Source organism: Chelonoidis abingdonii, chromosome 13 (assembly GCF_003597395.2).
Source record: "Chelonoidis abingdonii isolate Lonesome George chromosome 13, CheloAbing_2.0, whole genome shotgun sequence".
NCBI lineage: Eukaryota > Metazoa > Chordata > Testudines > Testudinidae > Chelonoidis > Chelonoidis abingdonii.
The window spans coordinates 25,106,948-25,121,538 of NC_133781.1; the positions used below are offsets into that span (position 1 = coordinate 25,106,948).

The 14,591-nt window shown below is 37.1% G+C and overlaps 1 protein-coding gene across 4 annotated transcripts in view; it reads left to right on the forward strand.

The window, feature by feature from the left end:
- HELZ (helicase with zinc finger) overlaps positions 1-14,591 on the forward strand; it is a 134,082-nt gene that overhangs the window by 19,133 nt on the left and 100,358 nt on the right. For 2 of the 4 annotated variants that reach the window (XM_075071875.1, XM_075071876.1), the window contains exons 2-9: positions 55-282; positions 1,191-1,227; positions 4,500-4,624; positions 7,822-7,878; positions 9,296-9,347; positions 9,842-9,917; positions 13,151-13,349; positions 14,411-14,518. In XM_075071875.1, the coding sequence (XP_074927976.1) occupies positions 73-282; positions 1,191-1,227; positions 4,500-4,624; positions 7,822-7,878; positions 9,296-9,347; positions 9,842-9,917; positions 13,151-13,349; positions 14,411-14,518 (864 nt within the window). In that variant the 5' untranslated portion in view covers positions 55-72. The remainder of the gene's footprint in view (positions 1-54; positions 283-1,190; positions 1,228-4,499; positions 4,625-7,821; positions 7,879-9,295; positions 9,348-9,841; positions 9,918-13,150; positions 13,350-14,410; positions 14,519-14,591) is intronic. The other 2 variants (XM_075071877.1, XM_075071878.1) reach the window with 1 other exon arrangement.

Sequence of the window (14,591 nt, forward strand, 5' to 3'; positions counted from 1 at the left end):
TGATCACCAGTGTAAAGCTAACCAACATTTATCATCCCCTTGCCCCCTCTTTAGGATTTCTGTCCCTGAGTCATGGCAGACAGAAGACCAGAGAAGTCATGTGAACAAGCATGTGAATCACTTAAACAGCAGGATTATGAAGTGGCTGTGAAGCACTGCACGGAGGCACTCCTTTCCCTCAGCCAGTACCCCCCAGCTCACTTCCCGGAGGCATGCCAGGCTGAAATCGACCGCATAAAAATTGAGAGTCTTCTCTATAGAATTGCTTCTTTTTTACAACTTGTGAGTGTGACTCTTTAATAGTATGAGGTGACCTGGGAAGAAGAATCAAGTGCCTTTTATTTTTCAATGTTTAATTCGAAATCAGAACCTTATTATCATTGTCATGTTGCTTGGACATAAAACCCCTCCTTGCAAAAGTAGATGTAAGGATTGAGTTTTGCAGGGGTCTGTTTACCTGTGTATAGTAGCTTGCAGGATTGGGACCCAAGTGTAGTTTGGATCTGAATAAATGTTTGACTAAAGAAACATATTTTATCTTTGGTGAAGCTTATTCCAGCAACAGAAATATGCACTAATAATGCATTGCATTATATATATATTAAATTAACCCAAAAACTATGTTAAAAGTTTATTAATAAGGTTGCAAAGTCAAGCACTCAAAAGTTAGGAAGTGCCAGAATTAAGGTTGCCTATCTGAATGGGATCTTCAGGGAATTTAGCTGCAAAGCTCTAGCAGGTCTCTACTGAACATGTACAAACTGTGATTTTTCAAGTACAATATATACCCTGCAGGTTCTGACAGCACCATAATAGTGCAAGTTTAAGTAAACTGAACAATGCACAGATAACCGTCTGAAATTTAAGCAAACATGGGAAATGATAGTTTTCTGTTTCCCTCCGGATGTTGTGGCTTCACACAAACACACAGACACCTCTTCTCTTAAAACACCCATTTGGTTAGAGTCCTGGAAAAAGACAACATTCTAAAGGTGAATGTATTAGACCCATGTCTGAAGTTCAAGTTGAACTAATGTACCTTCAACTATATCACATTTTCTACCTTGAAAAATAGAATGTGTAAGAGAAAATGGGTTATCTGACATTTCAAAGGGAGCTATTGATTGGAGCAGGAAGTCGTTTATCCTGATTGGAATAATATTGTTTTTAAACCTTTTTTTTTCTTCCAGAAAAACTATGGACAAGCAGATGAAGACTGTAGGCATGGTATGCTGATTTATTTATCTGTTGTGATTTCTAACTACATGTAATCAGTTCTGTGGATTACAGAACGTTCCAAAACGAATATCAAAATATTTGCTTTTTTAATGTCGTAAAATTGTCCTACCCAAATTATTTTTCTGGTTTATAATGTAAGTACAACCCCACTGAAATACAGCCACCTCTGCTGTGGAGGGTGGCAGCTGACCAGTGGATCACGAATCCCTTTGATGACCAAGAAGAAGCTGGCAATTTTGCCTGCCTTCCCAGAGGCATTTAGGCCATGATTCAGCAAAGCATGTGCTTGACTTTAAGAACATGCTTAAATTCATCCCTATTCAGAAAAGTCCTTAAGCACATGTAATAAAGCCCATACTTAAAGTTAAATTTGTATTCTAGCGTGTTATTGCATTGGAGTCTTATAGAGGAATTAACCATCCGTGCTAAAGTTCTGTTCTTTTATTATGGACCTGATCCAGCACCCAAGACTATCAGATTCTTTTCATTTATTCCATTGGGCATGGAGTCAGGCTTTATTAACATAGACTTGGGAAATAAATTATACTGTGAGTAGGTCCTACCTTTTGGTGCTCTGACTCTTTAACTAATCTTCAATTGTAATACAAAGATTTCCCCAAGCCCTGATTCAGTTTGAAAGCAATTGTTAAATGGGGACTGTGTGATTACTTGTACTATAGATGTATTCACTTGATGAGATGATTGAGAGTTTATCCCTTCTGAATATTTTCTATGTATTCATCATATGCAATGCTGTCCTTAAAACAGTGCTATATTTAAAATCCACCTATTGTATCTGCTGCTAGAGCCAGAGATGCATTATTCTGAACTGGCCAGCTCAGTTGTCCTTCCTGACAGTGAATAAAGAGCCAAGAAGAGATGCATGGAAGGATGAATAATGGCGAGAGGAGGGAGAAGAGAGAGTGCCATTAAATTAATTGTATTTTCATTGACTAATATTCCGAGGGCCATATCTGGGTCCTATGGAAGTCAAATGGAAGATTTGCCATTGATTGCAGTGAGGGTAGGATTTATCCTTGAGACAGCTTTGTGACTTACACTGGGAGACTATCTTTGTTTCTTCTCAGCATGTGTAGCAGATACCTGAATATTTCAAAGGAGCTATACAGTTAAGAATATTTTTCCTTATTGGGCATATACAATATGGTAATTGCTGAAAAAATAAGCCAATTGTGGGCAGATTAACAAGTATTTTTAATTTAAACAGATCTCTTTTGAAATGCATGGTAGGGAGAAAAAATTAAACAGTGTTCTGGCCATGATAAGTCTTTAAAATCAGACCCACTTACAGGGCTGTTCTAGCTGGAAGTCTGCTCTAGCATATTATATGTACAAATCTTTTTTTCTCTCCAGGTTTAAAATATGTAATTTTAGAAGCATTTTAATACCAGGACGATCTTTATAATATATATAAGCAGGTTTGATTGTCTTACTCTACTCTGTACTTTTAATGGATCTCCCAGCAGCTAGCATTTCAAGACCACTGCAGAGGTTGTCTTGGTGGTTTAAGTTTTTTATTACTATTGAAAGGACATTTTAAAATAAAAGTGCCATGCGTGTATCAAGTTTTAGGCCTGTCTGCCATAACGGTATCCATTGAAGCATGCACAAACCTTTTTGACAGAAAAAGCTTTATTCAATCTGCAGTTAGGTCTTTTTACAAGACTTGACATATTGCAGACACCAATGACTTCATTTTGATTTAAAAGGAATGAAATGCACGCTCTAACATGCACGCTACGAGTATGTATTCTCTACAAACAGTTGTATTTACTGGTAGAAGCACAAGGGCTTAGTGTAAGGGTGAATCTCTTAAATTATTCCATAAATATTCAAAGAATTTTGTTAAAAATGAAAAGTTACAATGTGCTGGCCTACTGCAACAGAATGCTTTAACTAAATAACTCCATTCAGTTAAATATATAAAATATCTTAATTGAGTATCTAAAGTTTGAGGTATGTTATCCTAATTATTAACTGTCATACATCTCAAAACTGAGTTTCTGGAGCTTTGTTTTTCCTTCTGATTTGGGAAGTAAGTCTCTGTTCTGCAATTGTTGTCAGTAGCCGCAGTGTGATTTGAATTCAGAGAGTCATGTTTTAGGCATCTTAAAATCAGGGTTTGATTGCCATTATATATTGAAAATATGTCCTGTCATTTTTTATATAGATGTTCTTTTGGGACTATTCTTTCGTTGATGTGTTCACATAATTTCGCATAACGACATGTACACCTATTAAGTGGGAGAATTGATGTGTTTTTGAGAATCTAATGCTGCAGTCCTTGTGCCTGTAAACTTCCCATTAGTGTTAATGGGAGCTACACACATATAAGAATTGCATACCTGGGGACTGGCAGCAGAAACACAAGTGGTGATGTTGTCTGCAATAACAACAATGTATATTTTTGACTGTAACTTTAACAAACAGGCTTCCTACATTATTACAATTTGCATGCGTAATTTTACTTAATATTTCAGTCTCTTAAAAACGATATTTTCTTTCTGGCCAGATAACACACATAATTAAGTGTTATTACTACTGAACTGGAGCATTTCTATATCATGAAATAAATCCTTTTACTATTGCAAATGTCAAGGAAAGTATCTGTTTGGCTAGCTATCTGGTCCCAGAGTTTACTGGTACAAAGTTTACTGATACATGAAGTTTTTAAATATCAGGATTAAAACAGTCATTCCTATTGTAGCACGAGTGAATACCAAGTCACCTGGACTATTTTGTTTTAAAGTAATAAGAATATTAATTTCTTTAGAGCAACTGACCAATGAAGAGGTTTGGTAAATTTGCAAACTGCAAAGTATGCTTTTTGCTAGTATGAATGGATCCTCATGAACATATTTTTATCACCAAAATGTGGTTTGTTGCAGTTTTGACTCTTGCAGGGATGAGGGAGATCCTTTGTATCCTTGTCAAAGAGCTGAAGTAACTGTCCCCTAACTTCAAGGATGCTGTCACCACCCTGTTGGCTAAAGGATGATGGGATTGCATCTCCTTTGAGCTCATCTACATAATTTCTTAGTTGGTGGGAGATGTCATTGCTAAATGACAGTCCGTATGAGGGCAAAGCTGGTCCAAGCCTTGCCAATTCAGGAAGAGAAGGTGTGAACCTAGGTCTCAGATGACATTTTAGTTTTAAAGGTAAAGGGAAAACTGAGTTGGATTTAGTTAAGCTTGTACTGTCTTGTGGTGTGGCTAAAAATTGGTGCTTTGTGTTGCAGTGCTGGGAGAGGGACTGGCCAAGGGAGATGGCTCTTTCCGTGCAGTGCTTTGCTGCATGCATCTTAAAGGGAAGCTGCAGATTGTATCTAATGTTCTTTCCAAATCACTGATGGGCGAATCATTGGTAAGTGGATGTGATTTAATTTACATAACTGGAAAACTAACTTACTTTTGGATTTTTTTAGTCATTTAGTAGCAAACCTCAGACTGTCTCCTTGACCAGTAAATAACAATAAAATAATTCATATGGAAAATCCAAGGATAAATGTATATTAAAATATTCAGGTGCTTATATGTAAGCAAGAGCCCCAGGTTGTTGCTTTACCAATGTTTCTGAGCCAGTGTGCTTTTTTGCGGATTTTTTTCTACTTTCGTTATAAATCTGTAGAATGTTCAAATTAGTGGTCTGTATCTAATCCCCATTTAATGTATTGTAATTTTTATACATTTGCCATTTAATAGAGCAGCACATACATTTCCATCCTTTTTGCCTGTATTTTAACCATCCACCTGAGACCTTTTTGTGTGTGTTTCAGTTGACTAACTTCAGCTTTTATAGCAGAGAGCACATTGATGTGATTATATTTTTTAAAGATGACCCAAATTGTTTTTAAGTAAACTTCACAGCTGTTGGAGATAGAAAATAATCTAAATACTTCATTCTAAAATCAAATAGTTTGACTCACCTGCTGGGACCCGAGTTCAAGTTTCCTCTTTTAGGCCCTGATCCAGCAGAGCACTTACAGAGGTGCTTTACATCATGCGCATGAGTAGTCTCCCTGACTCTAGTCACGTGTAAAGTGTTAAGGATGTACATCAGCCTTCACAGGATTTACTATCTGTGTTCAGTTTCTCACAGTTTCAGTTTCACACAGTTTCAGTGTCTGTGCTGCAGCTTTCACCTGTATGAGCTGATGGTAACAGTAACATCAAAGGTAGTGTAAGGAAGGCTCTGCTCTGCTCTCAGATGTGTTAATGACTTCAAAAGCTCCTTGAGGAGTAACCCAGAACCCTGAACTCAGGCCTTGGGAAGAAAAAGCAAAAAAGCGTTCTGAGAAAAGCAAGTTTGTAATTTTAACAAGTTTATCATTTTAAGAATGTCCCTATAATTGTTGAATGATTAAGAGCTTAAACATGCAGCATTAATACTAATATATATAAAATACCATAAGCCCACTTGTTGCTATACAATATGTGAGCTGTGCCAAGTAATTGTTGGGTCTTTGGTCTGAAGAGTATAAAATCTAAAGCCTACTAGAAGATTAAAATGTTTGGTAGAAATGGTGGTGGTGGTGGTATAAATCTCCTTTCACTTTCATCCGGGGAGGAGCTCTTGTTTTCCCTATTGCGGCTGATCGCTGTAGCACCGGTCAACCTTTGGGGCTGCTGTCCCTTGATTGGAGGGCTTCCATTGATGAATCCTGGCATCTTTAACAAGTCTTGGGATTGGTTGACATGCAGTGCGACACTGACTGTAAACATGCCTCTTCCTGTTATACCCCCTTATAGCATCTAAGATTGGGTGCTGTGCAAGGAACAAATATGCATCCTGTGTATCCTACTGCATGTGGATGATTGGTTAGTTTTGAAGAAATCTAAATTTGGATATAAATATTGTAACGGCAGAGGAATATATTATGTTGGTGTAATACACTTCTGATGGCAAACACATTTGCTGAGATATATTCTCTCTCTTTAAAATAATGCACTCTCTGAGTAATAATTTACTTTTATTTATCTGAGGCTTATCTGATATGGTTATGAAGATAAACAAAAAGAATGGAAAGGATTGACATACATTTTCATGTCTTTTAGTAGGAGTTTGCCTTCTGAAAAAATAATGTAAATAGCCAAATACTCCATTACCTAGGCAATGCATTTCAGGCTGTTATTCTACAGTGGGTTGACACACAGCTTGGTCTTTCTAAGTGAAGCCCCTACGCCCAAACTGAAACTTAAGATCTCATGACAGATCAAAGATCATAATTTGTGATTGTTTTCAGTAGGAATATTAAAACCAGCAAATGGTTTACTGACTTCTCCCAGAGTCTGTGTGGAGTAATTCAATGAATAAAGTTTGGAGTGTTTTTACTTGCAGAAGCTGGAATGCATCCAGCTTCCCCCACAGTAGTATAAGGGAATGATTCTCAGTAACTTAAATTCTTTATGCTCTATATATGAGCCCTACAAGTTGGATTTGTGAACTCTGTTTTTGGAAAGAAATGGAATAGCATTTCAAATAAAAGCTTTGTGTATGAGAATTATCACATGTGCAGACTGGCAGTAAAGATATTTGAGTTTCTTTTTGCTGCTCTGTAGTACAGGTGGGATGTAAAGGAGGATTATAACAGTCTGCTACCTAACAAACTCAGTGGCACTTAATAAATGCAGCAAGTGGTCAGTTAAATGAAACAACAGACCTGAATCAGAACTCCTGAGTTCAAGATCGTGCCCTCAACGTGTATGAGATTACTTTACTTCACATAAGTTCATTTTAAAGCATTTTACTTGGGATTCCCTTGAATGTGAAGTTATTTTTCAGTTAGAAGGCTAACCCTTACATTGTAGGGAAAGCTGGTACAGAAGCGTTAAAGGGAACAGACTCCAGAATGGAAAGAGTTAGACTGTAAAAGTAATCAGTTTGCAAAATAGCTTCTTGAGAAGAAGTGACTAGATCATGGATACAGCAGTGTGAATTTCTGATATTGACTCCTTCTGAGTTGGAGTAAATATTCTAATAACAATAATACCTAGCTTTTATGTAGAACTTGTCATCAATAGATCTCAAAGCCCTTTACAAAGGAGGTCAGTATCATCCCCATTTTACAGATGGGGAAGCTGAGGCACAGCGAAGTGAAATGCCTTGCCCAAGGCCACCCACCGGGCCAGTAGCCAGGCTGTGAATAGAATCTAGGTCTCTTGAATCCCTTTCTGGTGGGCCACAGTGCCTCTAGGGTATTTGTTCTGAATGATACTGTCTTGTGAATGTTGAGGCTATTAATACTTCATGTGGGTGGCAGCCAGATTTCCTAGAGTTTATTTACCAAGTTGTCCTGCACTTGTATCTCATTTTGCTTCACACCTGTCGCATGAGATTAGCTTTTATCAATGGCAGGTTTCCTTGTTGCATAATAATGTTTGCTCAGTGTACACAGATGTCATTTACCGTTATGTAATAAAACTCAACAGCTCATTTGTCTTCCCCTCTTGCGCATCCCCTTTCCCAAAATATTGGGTAGAAAAAAATGTTCCTTGCTGCCTGTGTTTATCATAGCAGAGGATTTCCGTACCGAATGCACTAACGTTTTTCTCTTTCCCTAGAACGGGATGGTAACTAAAGATTTGACAAGACTAAAAATGCTTCTTGCTGAAACAGAGGTAAGAGTAAGCCTGTTCTTGGGAAGAAGGTGAAAACTGATCAGTTGGCTGCAGGGTGTTTTGTTCTGTGCTCTGTGAACAAGGTATATTGGGCACCATAGCCTCCACTGCCCTACCAGTCTTTACCATCTTTAAAGCAGCCTTGCGCCAGTCTTGGATTTTTGTTTTTGATGAAAGAATAAGAAAAATGCTGAAAAGTGGTTGACCGTGGCTTGCAGTATTGAGCAGAGAAAAATGAGAGCATCCGCATACACTCTATTTATTTCTTATGCCTCAGAAAGTCATTCCTCTTTCCAGGAGAAATTATCCATTAGAGTTCTTAGCCATGTCCTAAACATGACGTAAGACTTAAAGTGCCTAGCAAATTCTAAATGCTCCATTAACATCTGTAGGAGGGAGGGGTTAGTCTAAACATTATATTTATTGATCGAATTACTGTTTTCCTGTATGGACTTTGGGCTTTGTTCATATTCTTTAAATCATTGCTTGTCATTTCCTCTAAATATAAAACGAATAGAGGTGTCAATACATTGTAAGACTGTGCTCTTATTCCAGATGCAAATTAAAATGATTGCACTTCGACTCTTTCTGTTGCATCTACTTTCAGCTTTGGAACAATCTGCTCAATGACCAGCCGACTACTTCATTTGCCAATGTCATATGTTAAATTCTTATGTCTCTAACAGCAGTATGATTCACTCACAAAAATAATAGTCCCTCTTTTTTAAACAATAGCTTTTTTAAAAAAGACACACACTCCGTTCCACTAAGACCACTTTGTGCCATGTGAGTGATTCAGACTGATCTTAAAATAGCCAGAGAGAGCTCTCTGCTGGCACAGGTGTGCCTCTGCAACTTTCTGCACCAGCTGCCTCTCCTACTCCAGTAAAAGATAGAAAAAAGAGATATCAGGTGTATGAGGGGTGGTTGTGACCAGGAAGGGACACGGAGTAGTAGAGCTCTACCATACCATGCTCCCCTGGCATAAGAGCCATTATGGGCCTTATGCCAGTGGCAGACGTTAGAATAGGCTCCCTACTGTTCTTACGTCCACAGGGGCTGGATTGATGAGGATCATTGAGCTCTGACTGGCTCCTATTGGCCACAGTTGATGTCGTGGTGAACTGGGGCCAAAGTTTTTATATAGTACAATTCAGTTTTTTTCCTTCATCAGAGAAGTACGTTGTGGTGCAGTAGATTTAATGTTCACATTAGATTTCCCCCGTTCAGTTACTGTGATTGCTGCCATGTTAACATGATACTCAGGTTTGTGACCAGAATGTTGTTTGAACTAGTTGAGGATTTTTTTTATATTGACCGATAAAATATAATCTCTTATGAATACAGTAGTAAAATAGAACTTACAGTCAAAATCTTGATATGTGAACCAACATATCTTTTTTCTTTGTAATTGCAGGCAGCAGCTAGCAAAATACCCTCAGGATACCATGGGGAGGATTTGGAAGATGGTAAGTAGAACATACTTAAAAGATACTTTGAGTTGCATGGTGAAGCATTGAGGATAGAACCACCATAGCTGTCTGAAGAAACACCATTGTCTTGTATAGGCACAGCCCTATCATTTGTCCCTGATGTTTAGTTGGAGGGAAGGCTGTAGCAATAAAGGGAAATAGTTAGCTTGAGTCAGTGAAATGAGAGAAGCATGCGCCCTCTCCAGTTTTGTTTGGAGACGCCAGGCCACATTTATTGGTCAATTTGTTATGGGAATACTACAGATTAATTTCTGTAACTTGCTTTATATGACTCCAACTTTCGTCCCACATAAATTTCTCAGGTATTGAAATTAATTGCTCATTATATTGCTGTGGGAAAACAGAAGACCCGCTTGTGTGTTTATATGCTGTGAGATAGTGTTCAGAAACATATAACCCTGTGCAGTTACTACCAATAATTCTAATACTGGCAACTGGAAAAATAACCAGAATCCTCCATTACTCTACAGGATCTCAGGATGGTTGGCAATTCCGCCCCCCACCCAGGGGTGTCACAAGTAGTGAGGAGTACACGTTGTGTAAGAGGTAAAGTGATATCGTTTTATCAGTGATGAGAAGCACCTCTGTTTAAGGGATAATTTCATTTCTTTTGTTTGTCAATAACTGTTTAATTCATGAGTGGAGAAACTATGAGGTCAAGGAATATAACCTACCTGTTAGATCAGGGAACGCATTCACAGTGTGACTCTGGTTAAGTCACTTCACTTCTCAGCACATCAGTTTCTCTGTCTGTAAAGTGAAGTCAATAACACCAACCCTTAAGTATGATTAGTCCCATTTTGCAGAGGGAGAAACGTGAACGCATACACACACACACTAAATGCCTTGCTCAAGATCACACAACCTGTGCTAAGATTGGCATTCTTAGCTCCTAGTCTGTCTGTCTCAGTCCATTAGACCATGCTGCCTGTGTATGGAGTATGTAGTTTTTGTCATTAGTAAAAGCGCCAAAAGATATAGTAACCTGGGAAGTCCTGCACTGTGACTTGATTCTGTCTTGCATGTGTCACATAGACAGAAGTTAATTTCCCAGGATGTGTAGCAATCTGACCTGCTTTTCAGCTGGTATGATTGAGCCTGTGAAAATCTAGGTTTTTTGGACCTGATTTTTCAGAGGTGCTGAGCACCTGCAATTCCCAGGTGTCAGCAGGTGGTGTTGGTACTCAGCATTTTATAATTTCATGCTGGGAATCATGCCAGGAGATTGGCAGCTTGATGTTTGGTAGCCTTTTGATGACATTCACATAACAGGAGCACTGTGTGAAGTTTGTCATCTTGCTCCTGGGCTTGGTTATTTGAATCTTGCTGATTTGGTTTTTTTTGCCATATGAAAGAAGCAGCAGCATTTTAGAAAAATCAAGCCCTCTGTTTTTAACTCTCAATATTGTACCTTTATAAAGAGTGGCATTTTGAGCCAGATTTTTAATCCCAATTCTGAATTTTGTTCCATTAAAGATATAATCTAATGTCTGCTGATTACTTCTGTATTACAGGAGCTATTAACTTAGTGAATCCATGTGATTATTATAATTCTGGCTGTGGGAGTTAGATTTATTTATAAAGAGACAGTAAGAACACTGAATATTCATTTTTGAAACCACAGTTGTCTTGAGGCTGGCACATGGCAATAGAGATGTGACATCTACTAGATAATGAAAGGAAGGAATTGCAAGACGTACTCAATAAGGAACTGAATGTGTAAAATAAATGTAATTGTTGCTAGAAGTACTGAAAAATGAAAGAACGTGCAAAACTAGTTAATGGTGAATGATTTAAAGTGCTTTGTCTTCCTGTTAAGTGCTGATGAGGAAGAACCCAAATACTTGTTTCTAGAAATATTTTCTCGAAAATGAGAACACTTCTAATACAAAGGGAAAACATTTTCTAAATAATAGTAAAAATTCCAAATATCCAGCAGCGTATATTATGGTGTATTTTTTTAATTAGGTCAGGAATTAGTTTGAAATTTCTTCCTAAAGGATGTTGATAAAACTATAGATTCAAAACACAGTCTCTTACATGTATTGCTAGTAATAGTACAGATTGTTTTAAATTTAAACAATTTCTTTTACTCACATTTTTACAAATTTGTTTTGTGTTTGCCCTTCATTTAGTTTAGTCTGTGAAAATAGACTAGTCAGTTTCACTTTTTTATCCTAGTCAGTTTCACTCTAGAATTTCAGCACTGGTACAATGATGTTAGAGACATTGCAGGGGAGTGTTTAAATCCAAACAAAGCATTGTTTTCAGTGAAAATATTTTAAGTAAATAATATGAGAACACTTCTGTTAACATGATATTTAAAATGTTTACTTTCTTTTATACAAAATTTACATTTTGAACCTTCACAACACAGTGGCATCATTTTAAACTTTCTAAACTTTTCTTAAAGGAAAAGAGTATGCTAATTCAAGTAATAAACTGTAAGTAAATGTGGCTTGTATATCAGACACTTTTCTTCAAGTTTTTTCTGTGATTTTTTTAATTACATAGCTCAAGATTTACCATCTAATTTGCATTGTTACATAATATATTTACTACGAAACGGTCATAACATTAATCATCATATGCTGTATCTATCAGTGATTTGAGTATCTAACTTGTAACTTACTGTGGTTTGACCTAGTTGATCCATCCTCTTTTTCAGTAACACATCAATGTGGGAAGATGTCTAAATTTGTTCTGTAGTGTAAATTTATGTATGAACATAATGTTATAGTTACACATTTTCTACATTTACAAGATCATGGCTTGGATCCTTGGCTGTCATCAGCTGTTTGGTACATGTGCTGTTATAATTAATCAATTTTAGATTCCTCATGTAGAAGTGAGGATTGTCTGCTGTTTATGCTGTATACCAGATGATTTCATAATAGTGTTAAACCTTAAAAATTAAATTCTATCCTCCAGTTCTCCCTCCATCTAGTCTAATTTTTTAAGTATTTACAGCTTTAAAGAATAGTAGAACTGCAGCAGCTGACACGTTTAAAGTTCTAGCTACAAAAATATTTTCCAAATATAGCTATTTGAATGCAAAGTGTAGAATAACAGCAGCATAGCATTTTCTGAGAAAACTGCAATTCTTAAATTGCGTGTGGGCGATAAGATGACACTAAAGGGATTTCTTAATTTTAAAGCATAAGCAAAATGATATCACGTGGGACCATTATTTTACATTATTTAAAAAAACCCCACAAATATAATAAAGTATTATGCACATACTTGGTCTGACTCTCTTGTTTCAAAGAGGTTGGTGTTCAGTATGTCCTTTGGGAAATTTTCTAAATCTATCTATAAAACGTTTACACAATATGTACTGAAGTTAACTAAAAGAACCACATGATGTCACTGTTGCTTCAGAAAACTTCGGCTGAAAGAGCACTTATCTGATAAGTAATAACATGACCTCTAGGGAAAAGTTTGTCATTGACATTGTTAGGTGTTCAGCACATATTTATTTGAATGTGAAAGGTTCTTAGTAAAGTGATTTATGGCCTTTTATGGTTAAATTGGAAAAATTCTGCATACACCATTATGGGCATTACTGCAAGAGAGGCTGCTGCTGAACAATCCTGTATGTACATGTATATGTAGCTAAACCAGTTTCTAGTGACTGATCCTGCAATATTATGTTTTATGTGAGAGAATCAAAAGCCAGAAGAAAACTCTTTGAATTGAAATCTCAATTATTGTTTGTTTGTTTTTAAATTGGAACTTTGAAAAGTTTGAGGCATAATTGTCTTTCATGTTTTATGTAGATTTTTAGAGCAAGGGATCTGCAGGTATGGTGCACAGTGTACTTCAGCACATTCCCAGGAAGAGCTAACAGAATGGCAAAAACGATACGCTTCTCGGTTGATAAGATTAAAACAACAGAAGGAAAACAAACAGTGTTCGGGTAGTTATATGGAAACCTTGATTGAGAAATGGATGAATTCGTTATCTCCTGAGAAAGTGGTAAGGAAAACAAACTCCTTCTCGGTGTTTATATTTAAAACTATCAGATGAGCCTATTTTTAGCCCTTACCACTAGAACTGGTCAAATTATTCATTACCAAGAAACTTTTCCTACTTACAAAGCTTTCATAGACTGAGAGTAGCTTCTACAAATGCAGTTGTTCTCCTCAGGAATTCAGTAAGGAGTTTGTGAACTACAGCTTGTGGATTGATTGCAAGTTGTCATGTGGTGGTGTTACTGCTCCCTGATCGGATGGTGGTGCTTTTTAAACTGAAGCATTAATTTTCAATGGCAAATACTCCTTTTTGTGCGTGACTCCCCTTCTATGCTTGCAGTTGCAGGAGTTTGCATGAAGAAAAGCCATTCCCCAAAATTCATTTGGTCATACAAACGTTTGTGAATAATAAAGAGTAAAGGTTATGGATCTGATCAAACCCAACAGCTCTTTGCAATTCCAAAGAATGTTTGTGGCACTAGTTTTGTAGCATTCAACCAGCTCTTCTGACACGAAGGAGTTTCTTTTCACTCTATCTATTGTTGATAAAATCTGGGAAAAGTGGGCAATTTGCCAAATGGTTTAATGAGCAGAAAGCCTGATTCTGCTCTCATGGTACTCTAGAACTCTCACTGAAGTCACTGAGAATATTGGGTCTGTTGGAAATGCAGTCTCGGTGCCTTATTGTATAAGACTCTTATTTCCAATTGAAATCTTAGACCTAACTGACCTAAACTGATTTTTGAGATCCATGCTTATGAAAATCAGGTAGTGTTTGTTCTCCCTGGTTGTTGGTTGTTTTGGGTTTTTTTGCGTACATAATGTGATGTTCTTGAGTTATGGTCTTAATTGTTGTTTGCCTCTCTGATTAGCGTGTATCTGAATTAGTTCTTGTCCTGTGCTGATATTAGAATCGTGCACTAACCTTTTGCTGAAACCAACCCTCAGCTTAGGAAACAATCATTTTATGCTTTCTGTTTTAAGATATTAACTTGGCCTGAATGTCTTCTTTATTGACAGTGTCTGTAGAAGTTTAATGTAAGGTTTCTTTCTCTTTAAATCTAGCTTAGTGAATGTGTAGAAGGAGTGAGAGTAGAGCATAATCCTGAACTATCGGTTACTGTCACCACCAAAAAGTCTCATCAAACGTGGACATTTGCTCTCACTTGTAAGGTAGGATTCCCCCTCTTTTGAAAATGGATAAATATTAAAGCTAGCATGCTGCAGCACTTGGATCTTATTTCTT